Below are 17,143 nucleotides of genomic sequence, written 5' to 3' on the forward strand. Positions count from 1 at the left end.
TGTGGCAAAGGACCAATGAATTCTATAACGTTCCCTCTGTTGATCTGTTTTCAAATGACAGTGAAATAAAAATTCAAGCTGCGTCCTTGCACTTGGTGGATTTGCTGGACTATGTCATTGTATCTCACAAAGGCACAGTGTCCAAAGCTGGGCTTTTCATCAAATACTTGTTATTTTGTTTCCCCTCAGTCTCCTCTGGATGGTAACTAACAAATCGTCACAAACTGATGTTTCAGGAGCAAGAAAGACTTTTTTTCACCCTCGCTGTGTTCTGATAAGACTTGTCAACCTATGTCTGGGTTGTCAAGCTTATCAACTCTGCTCCCTCATTCTGGCCACACGCAGCAAACAGTGCATTTAAAAATCGACACATCCTGTACATGGAGCTGTACTGCGATGGACCGAGTAGAAACACAGAGTGAACTATTCATTAAATGAAGATCCGTGCGCCTTTGGGGGCTTTGTGATTTTTGTCAGTGTGCACATTTTTTCTGACATTCATTACCAAAAGTGTTCTTCACAGTGGAACCACAGAGCTGAAGCCCCAATCTCCCTGAAGTCATTGTACATGGGAACTCTGAGACGGTCTGGTAAGCTGAGATATAGAAAGGGCACATTTTACAATCCAGAAGGATTCACTTTTACTACTTTGCTCATAATTAAAGCATGATGTAGCAAACCACATCAACAACTTATGAAATATTCATCAGGGCTGCTCAAACATTAACTAATGACCACACTCTTTACTGCCACGTAAGAGTCGGGATCAAGCCTGGCTCTAACCCACTGAACTGTATTCACTGGCATGTGTTTGGTAAAGTACATAGAGGCCACTTGAGTTTGAAGCGTTATCTGGAACGCAGCCCTCACAGCTAAGAAGCAGATGCTGTGGGTTCAGCTCACTGGCTGACCTGTGAGTAAAACCAATCGGAGCCTTAGACGGGGAACAATGTGCTATCACAGTGATGTGCTCTTGTTTTGATAAGGGGATGTCTGCTTCAGTCCCTTCAGTTTGTCAGGGGGCTTGCTGCAATATTGGCAGAGGGTTATGAGAATGCCTGTAGGGCTACATGCCGCAATTCAATTCCATGTGCGCTGCAACCTCAGAGCTTTCAGGCTTACTAAATCAATTACACAGTGTTATGGAGCCTGTGCCTCTCACCCACATAACACCCATTGTTTCTGTTTGCTTCCATTGGATGGACTGAACACACACTTGCTGATAAGTGGGAGGAATGGCAGCACGCATGGCTGTTTATTTCATATGTGTCCAACTTTTCAGCTGTTCGCTGTTTGATCGTTGAAGCAGTCCTCAGAGGTCAGACATGAGCTACTGTAGTAATTTCCACAAGTCAAACAGAAGAACAGGCAGGACCTGAAGTGTTTGCATGTGAAATAGACAATGTTTCAAGGCCCAGTGAAAGCAGGGATGAATTTTTCTTCTGCATCAAACTGTGTCCTGGAGCAAGTCTTTGTTTGGAGAGACATTAATGACAGACAAGGGAGCTGCAGATCAACAGAGCCCGGGGGCATCAACACAGATCCCAGCTTAAAGTATGCAGGTTTAAGGGGGGAATAAAGTGTATACCAAGAGGGAAACAACACAAGTCCAGCTGCTACAACACACAACCTACAATGAATAAAATGCTCACAACAAACACACTTCCTCAGATCCATACACCAACCTTACACACATCCTCACCACACACGCTTGCCTCAGTTTTAATCACAATTCAAACATTTTGGTTACATAAACACAGGATTTAATGCTGTTCGTCTTCTTTAAACAGGCCCCCGCCCCCCATAGCTGCACCATCCTGTCAGCCTGTCAACTCTACAAAGGTTAACAGATTTGTTTTGAAATGTGACTTGTTCATTAATATTCTAAATGGGTTATAAGGTCATCTGCCTGCCAGCAGCAAATTTGGGTTTGTTGAGCAACTTCAGAATTTTAAAATGGATGACAGAGCAGCGTTTGCAAGAAGAAAGGCAATCAATCAGTTTCCCCTCCAGACAACTGAATGGGTGAACGGAGATTTTGAGAGGAAAGCAGATGAGAGAGGAGTGAAGAAAACAATGGCAGCAGGATGTTTGCTTAATAAATCTCTGGCCTGTGGCTTTGCATGCATTCATTTATGAAATCTCTCTGGGATCAGTTTCAACAGCAGTGCACATGGCAACACATCATTTACATGCGTATAAGGCTGATGTAGCCCAGAGCTACAAAGCGCTTAACACTGTGGATTATGGCAAAATGATGCACAGCCCAGGAGGCCCTGAAAACACAAATTAACGTCAATATCCATGAGAAACGTGAACTAAAACTGTACTATCTGTATAAGTAAAGCCACTTCATGTTGCAGCAGCATACCGTACACAGTGACTCCACCTGCAGCCAGCGCTGCCCCACCCTAACCAGCCGAGGCACTTGCCATCTTTGTGGTATTTTGGGAGGTTTTAGAGGGAGAGGATCAGGGATTCAGTTAAATTCTAATGGCCAACGAGGGCGATTTTTTTTTTTCTCCCATGTTTCTGTTACGACCTATCGTTAGAGGAGCCTGTGCAGCGGTTCCTCAGCTTCACACGACACGCTGCCTCAGGGGAAACCTCTCAGACACGCCAACAAACTCTACGACGGTCGATATCTCATGTGGCACGCGACTTAGCGCGCGCAAAACACGAACAGCGCAGTAGACCCACGAGACGGGCTGACCGAGATAGATCGACGTCAAAGCGAAAATCTTCAGATAAACAAAAGCGTAAAAGTTGTCAGATTAACGGCAATACTTCACTGACTGTGATTGGGAGAATTTCTGGACATTATCGCAATGCTAATTAGGTTTTGTATTCGTTTCTGGTCTAAAATTCGAACGATTTCTAAAATGCTCAAATATTCCACTGACGTCTTGTGGGCTTAGTTAATGCGTGTCTACAGCAGAGGATGGATTTTACCTTTAGTAGAGTTTTTATAGTCTTAAAAATGTTTAGCGTAGTTTTTTCCAGAGTGAAAATGTAATATAAAACAGTTTTCCAGTACCAAAATGTTAAGTAGCACTGGACTGTCTTCTCTCAGCAATACGCACCCAAAAGCGCGCGGAGCTCCCCAAACCCTGACGCAGACACAGCGGCATCAGCACCGGGGTGGACTCACCTGCAGGACACGGTGATCTCCACTTTGGTGGCGGGGATGCTCCCGCTGATAGGGTCGAAGTCACGGACCGTCGCCGTGGCCTCCACCTTGTCCATAACGTCTCCCTCCATGCGTGCAGGAGACCCAGGCCAGCTCCCCGAGCCGCGTGAGTCCCTCCGAACCTGGAGAGCCGACGGTGGAGAGCGGGAGTGAGGCGGACGAGCGAGCGGGAGCGGATACGGTCCAGACAAACCTCCTAAGTGCTGTCCATTGAACGGGCAACAGCATGGAAAGTTTAATGGGAGGCTGCAGCAGTGAGGGGATTGATTTGACTAAAGTGGGATCACATGCCAGGACGCATCAGCGCCAACTCCGCCGTTTTCCTGGCACAGAATGAGCTCTTCAACCAGAGCAGCGTTTGAAAAGTAAAAGCTGTGAACTCCACCCCTCCTGTCTGCATTCTCCTACATGCGAGGCTGCGACTGACACTCGTTGCAGATTCAAGCTATTGATCTATGGCTGGACGGATCGTTATTTTTGCTCCAAATTGGTTTTAAGAGCTTCTAACAGAAAATAAATAAGCACCGAGGGGCGTGAATGTGGCATTGGGCTGCATTTTCAGAGCAGATGAACACGGGTAAAACAATTTGAGAGACAAAGCCGTCTATTTAAAGTGAAATCTCTGAGTGTTTTGGTTGCAGAACAGCATGGCGGATTTCTATGCAGATGTACAATTGCTGCCTCAAATTCGCGACAAAAAATTAAACGAATAAGCTGAACCTTTACACCCATGCAACAGATGAATAGCTTATTTTCATCTGATGTGAAAATTGCATTAGTTCCTCCGGAGCAACCAGCTCTTATTACCGGGTGAAATGCTGTCTGATGCTTTTTCAGCATCTGGACAGCTCCTCAAACTTCTGCAGCTTCAGTAACAGCCTCGTTCATCTCGCCAGTAAAAGGTGACGTTTGCTCCCTCGATACTCCTCCTGTATTCATCTCTGAGCCTCTATCCCAGGGGAGCCTCATTTACGTTTCACAGTTCCCTGATTGAACAACCTGGTGAAGTGTGGAGAAATTCAACCTGTCAAACATAATTCATAGGTAAACTAAGATATTGTTGACATGGGCTTGTGGGGGGTGGGGGTAACTCCCATCAGTCACAGCGACCAACTACCGGGAAATCTCCGAACAGAGCATCAATGCGCGGAGTGATTGCTTCTTTCTTGCAAAACGCTTTCCCCTGAAGCCATTCTCACAGTTATCAGTGGCATATAGGTGACCTGCTCTCACGTGGAAACAGAAAATAATACCTCTCCAAAACATCGATTTGCTCAAAGATGTTAAAATCTGCCTCAATTTAAAACACATGGCATATGTATATCGCATATATATGTTCTATAATTATGCAGACAATGTATGAGGTCCATGCTACAAGCGTCACTGCCCAGCGTCATCTCTCAGCATGAAGGCGCCATGGGAGGTCTGTGAACGCACTGCATACGCTTCTCCACCTGGGGGGGAGACTCGGCCTGATGGGGCGATGAAGGCTGTACAGCTCGGACGCAGCAGCACCAAAGCTCAGATTCATCATTAGTCATGTTCTCTCGGTAATTAGGCCCTGTGGTGGCCCTAGATTGGTTGATTTTGAGCTCTCTCCAGTGCGCTGTCCCAGCCACCTGCTGTGAGCCTCTCCACTGTTCCCACCCGCAGCCGCCCCACTTCCTATAGCTATGGCAAGACTGTAATTACGGCTGTAAGAACCTTCTCTGGTGTGTGTGTGTGTGTGTGTGTGTGTGTGTGTGTGTGTGTGTGTGTGTGTGTGTGTGTGTGTGTGTGTGTGTGTGTGTGAACAGGTATTTATCAGGTTGTGGGGACTCTGTTTACACAGTCAATTTGTGGGGACTCGCCTCCCTTATGGGGACAAAATGCAGGTCCCCTTAATGTAACTCATTAAATTTTACGGGTTACGGGTTAGGTAATGTTAGGTTTAGGGTTAGGAATAGGCAGATGGTGGTTATGGTTAGGGTTAGGGGAAGGCTCCAGGAAATGAATGTAAGTCTATGTAATGTCCCCACAAGTGATATAAACACAACGTGTGTGTGTGTGTGTGTGTGTGTGTGTGTGTGTGTGTGTGTGTGTGTGTGTGTGTGTGTGTGTGTGTGTGTGTGTGTGTGTGTGTGTGTGTGTGTGTGTGTGTGTGTGTGTGTGTGTGTGTTCTGCCTTTGGTTATTTTTGATTGTTTATTTGTTATTTGATAATTCTGATGATTGTGAAGGGTGGACATGGTGAGTGAGGGAAGGTGTAAGTGGGTTGCTTTTTTTGGGGGGGTCCTAAGTAAAAGTGTTGTGGGAGAAACCTGACCACCAGGAGTAAACCCACACAGCACCCACACAGAAACAAGGTGGAGGTGTTTCTGTGGGGGTGCTGTCCTAGGGGAAGACGGGTAAGGGGGGATGCGAGTGTTCTGCCTTGTGAAAGGTCACATGGATGTGGTGAGTGAGTGATATGTGGTGAGTTAGAGAAGCACCTTTGCCTATGAGGCGGGTGGACATGGTGAGTGAGGGAAGGTGTGAGTGGGTTGCTTTTTTGGGGGGGGTTATTGTAGGGTTCTCTAAAGATGAGTAGGGACATTCGTTTTCTATTTTTATTGTTTCTGTGGTCTGAGTGATGGTGGAAATGTGCGGATTCTGCCTTTGTATTGCTTCTGGGGTGCGGAGTAATGTAGGACTTCATTTCCCAGAATCCTCTGGTTTTTCAGGTTTTCCGACTGTCCTGTTAAAATAAATATTGTTCATATATTAACTCTGTAATTCATATTTTATAATGTTTAAAAAAATATTCTATGGTCGGTAAAAATTATAAAGGTTAAGTTTTGTTTGTTTTAAATAAAAAGACTAGAGTTTTCCCCGGGAGGAAGTATCCCAGACTCCACCGGGACAGTGAAGGAGCTGGCAGCATTTTCTTTTCCTCAGCAGAGCCAGAAAGGGAGCTAAGTCAATGTTTGGTGACTCAAACTAAAAGTTGGCCCAGATATTGCACTGCCCAGAGAGACTTCAACCGGCCACAGTACTCTTTTCACGTATGTCAGTCGAGTGTGAGTAGTTTACACGACGGTGAAGTTTTACGAGCTGCACTAGCGTGGACTCCGCTACTAGCTCGTGCTGTGAGTTAGCTTAGTGGCAGAGGACTAGCCTGCTTCACAGAACAGACGTGAGGAAGTCGACACAGACATTCGTGCGCGCATGAGGACGGAGCGGATGAGGTGACGGCAGAGAACGAGGACATGTCGCAGGTAGCTGGAGCTGCGGGACTCGGCGGGAGCTGTCTGGACATTGCTCTACGGCCTGGCTGGCTCCATGTTGCTTCTACCATGCGAGGTCGCGTGAGTACTTGACATTGGAACAGAACCGAGTGAAGGATACAGACACCGGACTGTGTTAAAGCAGACTGTGTGAACTGTCCCGGGTTTGTCTTTCACTGGACAAAACTTCATGTGCACCAACTCTTCAAATGGGCCCCAACGGTTAGGAAGATTAAATAAGCGTTTGGGTTAGACTTTTACTGGTACCATTATCATTTATGTGAACTGTGAAAAATACTTTTGGGTACAGGTGTGAGTACTGGTTACTGTGTTTGAATACACAAAAGCATTGTTTTGATATTTCTATGCATTTGGGTTTTGAGTGAGTACTCCATAGGTGAATACAGTTAAAAGATTAAAAACACACCTAGATAAATATTTCATAAGTGATTGGTTTATTAAAAACACAACTATAATTTCATTTGGTTTATAAATAAGCGAAAAAGAAACTAATTTCATAAGGGTTGCTTTTCATTAAAAGAGCTGAGATTGAACTCGAATTAAAACTTTCATTTCATTGTTTGGTTGAAGTAAACTAAAACCTTTTTTTTTAATGAACTGAAAGGGTAAAAAGAGTTTAAAATACAGAAAGTGTTTTGTTTATTATTTTTTTATTTGTTTATTTCATTCCTGAAGCATTCATTCTTTTAAAGGTACAAATCCAAAGAACTAAAGAGAAGGTGTATTAAATAAATGTTTGTGTTTTACCTTTACCTATGGTTGTTTAACATTCTTTTGGAGTAAACTGTATTTCTGAGGGTTTACGTATTTTGCTAGTGCTCAAGTAGCCTAGTAAGTTTTCAGTGAATTCACCAACTTTAGCTGAGAACCTAGGACCTGTTTAATCTGTTTGAGTGTGACCCTAGTGTAAACTATAGACACTAAGGGAAAAAGGGGTTACATTATAATTAAAAGTGTTGTGGGAGAAACCTGAGCACCAGGAGTAAACCCACACAGCACCCAAATAGAAACAAGGTGGAGGTGTTTCTCCGGATGTCTTGCAGATCCTCTGTCTGATTGACTCTCGCCTTGCAGTCTGGTTCTTCAGAAGAACCAGACTGCAAGGCGAGAGTCAATCAGACAGAGGAGGAGGATCTGCAAGACATGCGCCTGAAGGAGGAGGAGAAGAGAAAGGCAAAGGAGGACAAGAGGAGGGTTCCCCTCTGGGGTTCCCCCGCGGGGTGCTGGGCTCGGCCGGCTCCCCTCTGGGGTTCCTCCGCGGGCTGCTGGGCTCGGCCGGCTCCTCTTGGGTTCATTTTGGAGGGAGCTCAAAGATTCAAGCTTGTCTCTCAGGTGACACACGCCTGCAACAGCCGGCTCCTCTCTGGGGTTCCCCCGCAGGGTGCTGGGTTCGGCCGGCTCCCCTCTGAGGATCTCCTGCTCTGTCTGGGGCTGGGCACCTTTCCTGTGGGAGGGCATCTCACTGGTCCTCTTGGGTTCATCTTGGAGGAAGCTCAAAGATTCAAACTTGTCTCTCAGGCGACGCACGCCCGTGACGGCCGGCTCCTCTCTAGGGTTCCCCCGCGGGGTGCTGGGCTCGGCCGGCTCCTCTCTGAGGATCTCCTGCTCTGTCTGAGGCTGGGCCCTGTTCACACACAGAGTGGCATCAATCTTCTCATCTCAAAACTCTGTTTCTCACTTCACACAACTACCATGGACAAAAAAAACAAAAAAAAAACAACACTCATCAGCACATCAAACATATCCCACACTGGACTGAACCCCATCCCATCCAGAACAAGACAGGTGAGGAACTTCAAATATCTAGACGCTAAGCTCAATTTTGATCAACACATCACTTCTATTATAATGTGGGGCGTACGCCCGCCCAGATTGACAGCTTGCCCGCCCAATCAGAAATTCAAATAAAAAAAAATTAAATAAAACGCTTTTCACAGTTATGTCCCATATTATGAAAAACTCACTTCTTTGGGTCTCTGGTGCTGCCACACACATACAAAGTGCGAAACAAGACCGTCCGCGCTTTTTTGAGTGAGATACGGATCTCTGTAAGCACCCTGCCTACAGCTTCAAGCCGTTTGAATTCGGCACTCCCAGTGTCTCTCCACCCAGCACCACCTTCTCACAGATCCGCTGTTAGGTTATCGAAAGCACTGTGTTATGAATCATGTTCAGGCGTTGTTCTGTTATTGGCTGTAAAGAGGAGCACAAATCACTCCATCGGCTCCCAGCAGACAGAAGAACACCGTGGATTGAATTCATTTTTCAAGGCATGGAGGTGCATGCCATGAACTCTTTTTGGAGTTTAAAATATAGATATTCATATATAGTAATAATAAACGTGCATAAACTGCGTTCACATGTGTTTCCTCGACTCCAGCCATCCACTTTGTTCATGTCAGACAAGATGATTTCTCTTCCTTCCTTCAATCTCCATTTAAATTGCATGTTTAACAGCCCAGTTTAATAATGATAACAACAACAACAACAACAACAACAACAATAATAATAATAATAATCGGGGATTAATCCCCAAACCCCCTATTAGGTAGGTGCTGAACACTTTCTACCATAACACAGTAGTGATGTGTTGGTCGTGTGTCGGTTTGAAGTAAACGATTGGAGCCAGAGAGCGAGCCGCTTTGGGCTTTTTTTGTTTTGTTCGACTTTTGTTCGACGTTTTTTCTCGACTTTTTTTCCATTCAAGCCGCACGTGATTGGTGAAATACTTGATGTGTGGTGGCTTCAGTGTGTGAGTGCGCACGCGTGAGCACACAACTTATCAATTTTGGCGAAGTGGTGATCAGGTCCGCCCAGACTTAATCCACGCCCGCCCATCTGTCACGTTCTGCATCCGCCACTGATGTGGGGCAAGGAAAAAAAACAGGAAGTGAACCCAATATGCAGACCAAACAAAAAGGCAGGGTGGAAGCAGTTCAAATAAGTTATTTTATAAAATAAGGCAACAAAGGGCTTACGGGTAGGTGAAGCTGGTGAGAATCAAAATCAAAATATCCATACAACCAGCAAAACCTCAAATGAAAAAAAGGGGACCAGTGTCCAACAGTCCAAAAAACAAAAGCAAGGTCCAGGGGAACAACAAGGTGCAGATCCACAAACAGGTTATCTAGGTCTGCAGGAGATACTCTACAAACTGACAAGGAACAGATACAGGCCACATACAAGGGATGAACCAACAGGGACAAAGGGAAACACACTCACTTAAATAAGCAGAGGAGGAGAACTAATGCGACACAGGAGACATGAATTAGACAATCACAAGGGTGGGAAAACACAGGAAGCAAAGTAAAATCTGACACATGAGGGAAGACTTCAAAATAAGACTGGAAGTGGCAAAACTGAACAGACCAGATCAGGACAACTTCTATAAATGAACAATAACAGCAAAGACTCCACGACATCTGTGAACTCAGAGCACTGTCTGTTACAAAAAGCACAATTCAGCCTGCTGTACTGCTTCTTTACCATTTTCATCATCTCCAACAAAAACAAACTGAGCTGTATCACACACAATGCCTGCAAAATCACCTGCCTTCCCACATGCAATCTCTCAGACATGAAGCACAGTCATCACATGCCTAGCACTCACAATAGCAAATGACACTGATCATCCCCTCAGTCAACACTTACTCACATTACTTCCATCTGGTTTGAGATACAAGACTTTAAAATGAAGAAGAGTTTGCTTCAGCAGGAGATTTATCCTTTCTGCCACAGCAGTCCTAAACAAACTGCCTCACTAACACTGCTGTGAGCAGGGGCGTACGAATGCAGACATGAAGATTTTATGGATTGTCTATATCTATGTGTTGCTGGGTGTATATCAATGTTTGTTCTCCCTCTGGTACAACAAAAGAAATATATCTAATTCTCCTTATAAAAGCAAAAACACGTATTTCCCAAAATGTCAAATACATTTTCACTTAACCACAGTTTCTGATATGGCACTTGTGGCAACGTACTTTTCTACTGTGGTTCTGTTAGTTCTACTTAAAGCTGCATCAGTTACATTTTGGCCACCGGGGGCAGAAAAATACCAAAGCAAGTCACCAGACACATAGCCACCACCGTGTCAATGACTTAAGGTGTGGGTGTGCTGGAAACAAATTAGGTTAATCTACAAAATGCATTGATTTCTCACTTTTATCTGACCTTTTTACATCAATTTTACTTTATGAATAGATATATAATTTTCATTAGAACCACTTTTTAAATTTGCAGTAACTACAAAACACACCCAAAAAATGCAGTATCTGTACTTGTTCTGTATTGTTACTGTATTCTGGACCTCTAAACCTTAGTATAGTTGTTGATTTTCCAGTAGCCGTCGTCTGTAAATGTAAAACCTCTATTCTGATGAAAGTATATTTTGGTTTTTCAGTTTGTAATGCCATGTAATCAATTAAGACAGTAGCTAAACCAATTCATGGTTTAGCTACTACAACAGGAAAAGTAAAAGGTAAAGGTAGCTACCTTAGCAGATCTCAGTAGCTTAGTTCTTGTATCTCACTTTTGACATTTTAAGAAACTTTTAAGAAGCATCTTTGTAATCATCATTCACCACAAGTAAACACCACATTAAGCAACAAAGCTAGCATGGTAGACCTATCTGGAAAAAGTAAACTAGGACTACCTAGCTTAATCTAGCTACATAATTTTTTAACACTTAACGTGCCAAACATAAAAAATATGACACTACACCTGAAGACTACACTCTCTCAACTGCAAACTCTGCAAACCCATTTTTCAATGACTTCAAAGTGACAGAATTTGAGTGTCGGGCTGCTTTACTCAAACTGGACCAGCCCCCTTGTGCTTTTTAACAGCGTCATTTTTGGTCTGAAGGTCTGCCTTTAAAGTTCTTGGGTCTAACCTGTTACCAATCGCACATCCAGCAGCAGACACAGAGGAATATTAACATTCATTTGGAGTCGTGTTTCTTGCCAGCTGACAAATTAAAGCCAAATATTTACCCTTCCTCTTGTGTGTTCCTCTTGTAGCTCCTCTGGTCTCGACCAGCTTCAGAGACAGACTAGGGCTGGTGTCCATTGGGTTTATCAGAGCTTTTTTGCTGAGTATGGCTGTCTGTTGCAGCTTAAAACAGGGCTGATAATGAGAGTAGTGAAACTCGAACACATAGTAAACAACGAGCTGCGTATACTGTAGCTGCAGAGTTGGGTGACAGGGCTAACTGTGGATTTATCATAAGTGATGCAGCTTCAAGCACAAATTTTGAAGTGCTTCTACCTGCAATTGAGTATTTTTCTAATGTGTGGTTTAATTAAGTACTGAATCTGATCTGAATATATCTTCCATCAATGGCTATGATATACAGGAAAGCATCCTGTAAGAGGGAGAGAGAAAACGAGTGCATCTGCATGCTGCTGGCACTTTCTGTTTTTTATGAAAAAGCTACAATACAGACCAAACACAGGAGACAGAATAATATCATCTGTTTTCTGGCAGTCTGAAAATCTTCCATGCGTCTACTTTGAAATAAATGCCTGTGAAGCAGCATACTGTAAATGTTCTGTGGAAGATATATTGGATGTGAATTCTCATGATGATTGTTGCTAAAAGTGGAACTTTGTTGGCTTTCGTGTTACGTTTTGTTACAGTCTGTGTTGAAACATAGACACCTCTCAAGGACGTTGTCTGCGACTAACTTTATGTAAGTGTTCCATACACAAAACCACGACTACTGAATGAATTAGATTTATTTCAGCATGTCTCCTTTCCCACTGAGAATAAATAGTGTTATAATTTCCAGACAGAGGAACGCAGGAACTTTACCTGCATTTCAACCACAGGAACCAGGGACTAAATCAAGTTCCTCTTTGATCATTTCAGGTGTGAAAAAAGTCCCTGCTACAGGTGTAGTTCTCTCTGTTGAGAAACTAAACTACCATCCCTGATTGGTCACAGACCCTGCAGTACTAATAGCTTCTGTGCAGCAGAATTCAATGAGAAAGTAAAAAAAAAAAAGTTGAGAGATCATGTGTAAAAAAAAATGTCCAAAATCAGTAAAGATGTTTTCAGCACAAGCACGTGAACTCCATGGAGTATCTTTAATGTGATGCCTGCACACTAAAAGAGCAGCTCCATACTCATTCTTCCATGACATAAATCAACAACATCCCTGTGCAGGGCTGGAAACACATTATCATTCTCCATTTCAAGATGATCCAATCACTTTGTCAGCACTGTGGTTTCCCCCTGAAGAGAAGGAAACAGGGAGCGTTAAATCAATCATGTTCAAGTCATAATGAGGGGAGCAGCGTGTGGATCCTCATCATGCATACAGCACAGAAAACAAATGAACAGTTGAACTTAACTGAGGAGTGGCATTCAGTCCATTGCTGCTCCATTGCACCATCCAATTGAGCTGCACTCGTGAGGTGGATGGAGCTTCACCAAGAGTGGGAGATTTCAGCTCATTTACCTTCTGTGTGGGAGAAATGGCGAGTGGCAACCACTACACAGGGCATCACAGGACATGGCCTCTTTATGTGGGAATGTGTGTATATGCATGACACACACAGTATTTGTGTATCAGCATCACTGTCTGGAGCAGAGACTCATCCGTTACACTGATTGATCACTAGGAAATGTGATGTCAGCAGCCGCTCCTCCACCATCACTAAAACACTGGAGCGTGGCTGTTTTCAGTGACGGCAAGCAGCCGTGTTTTACTGCGGTGAAGGTCTGCCTGTTACCTGTCACAGAGTTCATTATGTTGAGAAAGACAGCCACAGTCCCATCAAGAGGAGGCATTTTTTGTATCATGGAGGTATTTCAGACTGCCACTTGTATGTTCTGGCTGAAAACTGTCTAAGATTTCACACATAAAATCCTTTTGTGGTGTGAATCACAGAAATTCTCTGGTGATGATAGGTTGAGAATTACAGTCACAGGTACAGTTGCAGTTATGTAAGCATGCTTTGAGAAGCTCAGGATCACGGATTTGGCTCTCTGCAGTTTTGTTTCGATATGCTGCACACATAACACGGGGTAATTCATTCAAATCACTTTCCCTCAAAAAGAAAGAAATCGTTGCGTTTATTGAGAGATGTCTTGCATGCAGGAATCATATGACCTTTCATAATTCCCAAGTGTGATTGCAAGTGGTAGGAAAAAAAGCGTGCACATTTTAATAAAAGAAGATAATATTGGGGGCTTTTCTCATATCCTCTGACAGATCTGTTGGTTAGGCATCTGTGACAGCAGGGAGGACTCAGCTGCGTGGCAGGCTGGCTGCAACAGAAAGGTCTTTTCTCTTCCACCTCATATCTCAAGAAAGCTTTAACTTTGAGTTCAGCTTGTCGGGCCAGTTCTATTATTAATGCTAATAATGTAAGCCAAAGTAATTGCTTGGTAACAAAATCATGAGCTGTGAAATTTGTCAGCTGCTGTAACTTCTGTTGTAATGATCCTGGAGAGAGAAACGATCGCACAACAATTGAAAGCATCATTAACGACTCTGGACTGCACACGTGCTTTGCCTTAGAGAACATGGGAGGGTCACTGTGATATTTAATCCACGACGGCTGAATTCTTTTCTATTTCTCCCTCATTCGTCTTCATAGACTCTGACATGGTTGCATATTTTCTTTCTACAAACTACAACCAATGTAAGAAAATGTGTAGGCTCCGGCAACATGCGACATCACTTCACCATCTTTGTAGAAATGTTCTGTTTGCAGAGTGAGTAGATGGACCAATCAATGCATCCAGTCGTTCTATTTAAATGCCAAGCTGTAACAGACAGAAATGATCCCTAGAGAAGTCATTTAGGGCTCTTCAGCTGAATGAGCCGCCTCCATCTGAATGCCAAGAGCCCATAAACTTGTTTGAGACATAATCTGGAAAAGTTAAGGTCCCTCACATCTGTGTGCCTCTTGAGGGTTTCTCTGAATAGCGTGGTGTTGCCGAACGCCTCCTTGCTTCACTTCACAGGCAAGCCATCATCCACCAGCAGCCTGACCTAGATCCAGCCATCCCTGTGCTCACATCTTATACATATTCATTGGGCTCTCTTAATCATAAGACAGCCCCTTGAGCAGAAGAGAAAACTCTCTAATTAGTTTCTATCATCCTATGGCAGCTCTTTGGGCTGCGTTTGTCTTGCCTGCCACATGTTTTTGTCTCTGTGTGCTACTGCAGTTGTTTTCATGAAAGTCTGAGGCTGCCTGTCAGCTGTCACACCTGTGGTCACTTGTGAAATAAGGGGCACAATAAGTTCCTGCGAGTCTCATTCAGCCACCTTATGTTGTGGTAAAGGTATGTTGCAGTGTTGGAGCTGTGCTCAGTGGCTCAGAAACCACGGCACATGATCAAGACTGACTGAGGTTTCTCGCTGCTTCTGCTATGAGAAATAAAATGTTTCCTGTAAATAAAGACGCTTTGACCGAAATTCATAACATGCACCCTCCCCTGGATTGCAGTGTGTGTTGTCATTGCAGGCTGATCAGATTGGTAGCTCATATTGATGCAGTTCAACAGATACAGTGGATTGCATCCCGTTGCTGGTTGGAGAAAAAGTCCATTAACACGTCATGATGTTGGCATATACAAATTGCTTTGACTCTGCAGCAAATGAAATTATGATGAAATAATGCACAATTACAGTAGGAACAAACCCTGCACAGCACTGCTCTGCATCTGAATTAAAAAAGACTCCTCAAGTTTTGGATTTTGTATTGCCTTTCCATAAAGTTGATGGACTAACAAAAGACAGATAAAACAAGTGCATTAACCTGTTTGGTTTGGTTAAAATGAACCCTGGTGCATTTTCCAGTCAGTGTGGTTTGTTTGGGCTGGTGTGAAAGCTCTCAGTTGAACCCTGGTGCGGACCAAGCCACTGAACCGAGACCCTGGAGAGGACATGGTCTCAGTCTGGTCCCAAGTGAATTTTGGTACCGTTTACTTGTGGTGGGAACATGATCTGACCTCAATCTGATCCAACTACTAGGTGCCAGGTGTGCTTTGCATAACGGGATAGGGATGAGCAACTAACCAGAGTATGAATCGAGGTTGGACCTGGACGAGTGTAACATAAGTGCTACGTTCCTGCTCCCAGCCTAGACAGATCTGACCAATGCATGAATGTTCTCACATGGATTATAGTGCTGCATCTTGACTCACTTGGATTTTTCTCACTGTGAAAAGAAACAGCCAAGGGGAAAACACACCAAATTCAACAGCTCATCAACTGATTCTGACCAGATCAAATGAAATATTATGTTCAACTCCCAGAAATTATATCCATGCTGGACAATTCTACACCTCCCAGTTTATGTTCAATGCCACAACCTTAACCTTTCCCAAGTTTCCATGTGTAGATATTTTAAAAAGCAAGAATTGTAAAAAGGCCAACATTGGATGTAAAAAGAACAAGGAAAAAACACTGTCATTGAATGTAATTGAGGGTTTTTCAGAACCATCCAGTATCTAAATTCCTGTCTGGCGATGTGGTTGAGTACACTCATGACTGGTAAATTCACTTTGACATGTAAAATTGGTCGAGTGCCCCTTTTAAATTGCAGGTTATTTTCAGCAGCCTTTGAGGTCAAGCAGTCTTCTCTCCAATATGAAATTAATTCACAAGTATGAAATCCCTCCCAAGTAAGCTTTGGGCAACTGATGTCAGACTTCATGAGTTGTGAAGTTTAGGCATCTCAGTGGTTTGACAGCTTTGGAGAGGATGGAGACAATCTCTATAAATATGATTATGTACAAGAGTCAAAATGCTCAGAAACAATCTGCAAACCCAGAGAGAGCCACATTTTCTTCTTTCTGCAAAGTTAAGATGCAAAATTAAAGAGAGCTGTTCTTCTTCCAGGCTCAAGTTTGACAGAAACAGACATGTTGGAGGGCTTAATGAAAAAAAAAGTCCCAATATCTTCAAAGGCTTCAAAGAGTAAAAATGTCAGAGAAACAAACAGAGGCACCACCAGGTTGACAGGTTTCTCCTGTGTTCTCCAGAAGCAATTCAAAAAGACTTTGATTATTGCAAACAAATTCACATTTTTTTATGCTGCCATACTTTGAGGACATTTTGGTTCTCTTTTAGTGATGAACTCAGAGAATTATCACTCGATTCTCCAGATGCCCTCATTTCTATGGAGCCTTATAGTCTCATTGTTTTGGCTTTATGGTCCACAACTTTCATTGATTCTCGCTCTCATCAGAGTTGTTTTCAGTCACACCAGGCTTTTTTTGTCTGTGAAAAAGCTCTAAAAACCCACTGTATGGTACCAGCCCAGCACCAAACAGCAGCTAGATGAAGTCAGAAACTAGCTGGTGAACAAAGAGGAGCATTCAGCAGCTGAAAAGCCAGATTTATTTCCCAGGAGTTGCTGGAGACCAAAGCTAGAGCTAAAAGAAGAGTGACTAACGGACTTAACTTAGCACAGAAACATGAGTCCAAGTGAATGTTGCTCCATTTCTGCTGAATGCATCAGTAATAAGTTTGCTAACAATTTAGCTGTATCCACTTAAAATGTGATCATTTTTCAATGTTGTGTTCACAGCTAGTTCCTGCTGTGGTCAAAAAATCAGTTATTGCAAGTTTGACTTTAATTGTAATTCTAATCTTAACCCTAAAACGAATCCATAAACCTCAAAAGCCGTTCGAAGAAGTGCAGACCTGCCAAAATATTGCCTTC

General features: G+C 43.5%; 1 protein-coding gene across 2 annotated transcripts in view; it reads right to left on the reverse strand.

Annotated features, from left to right (window-relative positions):
• The window catches only part of cpne5a (copine Va), a 69,756-nt gene extending 66,105 nt beyond the window's left edge, over positions 1–3,651 (reverse strand). For both annotated transcript variants that reach the window (XM_070968533.1, XM_070968531.1), the window contains exon 1: positions 3,152–3,651. In XM_070968533.1, the coding sequence (XP_070824634.1) occupies positions 3,152–3,261 (110 nt within the window). In that variant the 5' untranslated portion in view covers positions 3,262–3,651. The remainder of the gene's footprint in view (positions 1–3,151) is intronic.
• Positions 3,652–17,143: the final 13,492 nt, after the last annotated feature.

The sequence above is a fragment of the Chaetodon trifascialis genome, chromosome 8, assembly GCF_039877785.1.
Source record: "Chaetodon trifascialis isolate fChaTrf1 chromosome 8, fChaTrf1.hap1, whole genome shotgun sequence".
Classification (NCBI taxonomy): Eukaryota; Metazoa; Chordata; class Actinopteri; order Chaetodontiformes; family Chaetodontidae; genus Chaetodon; species Chaetodon trifascialis.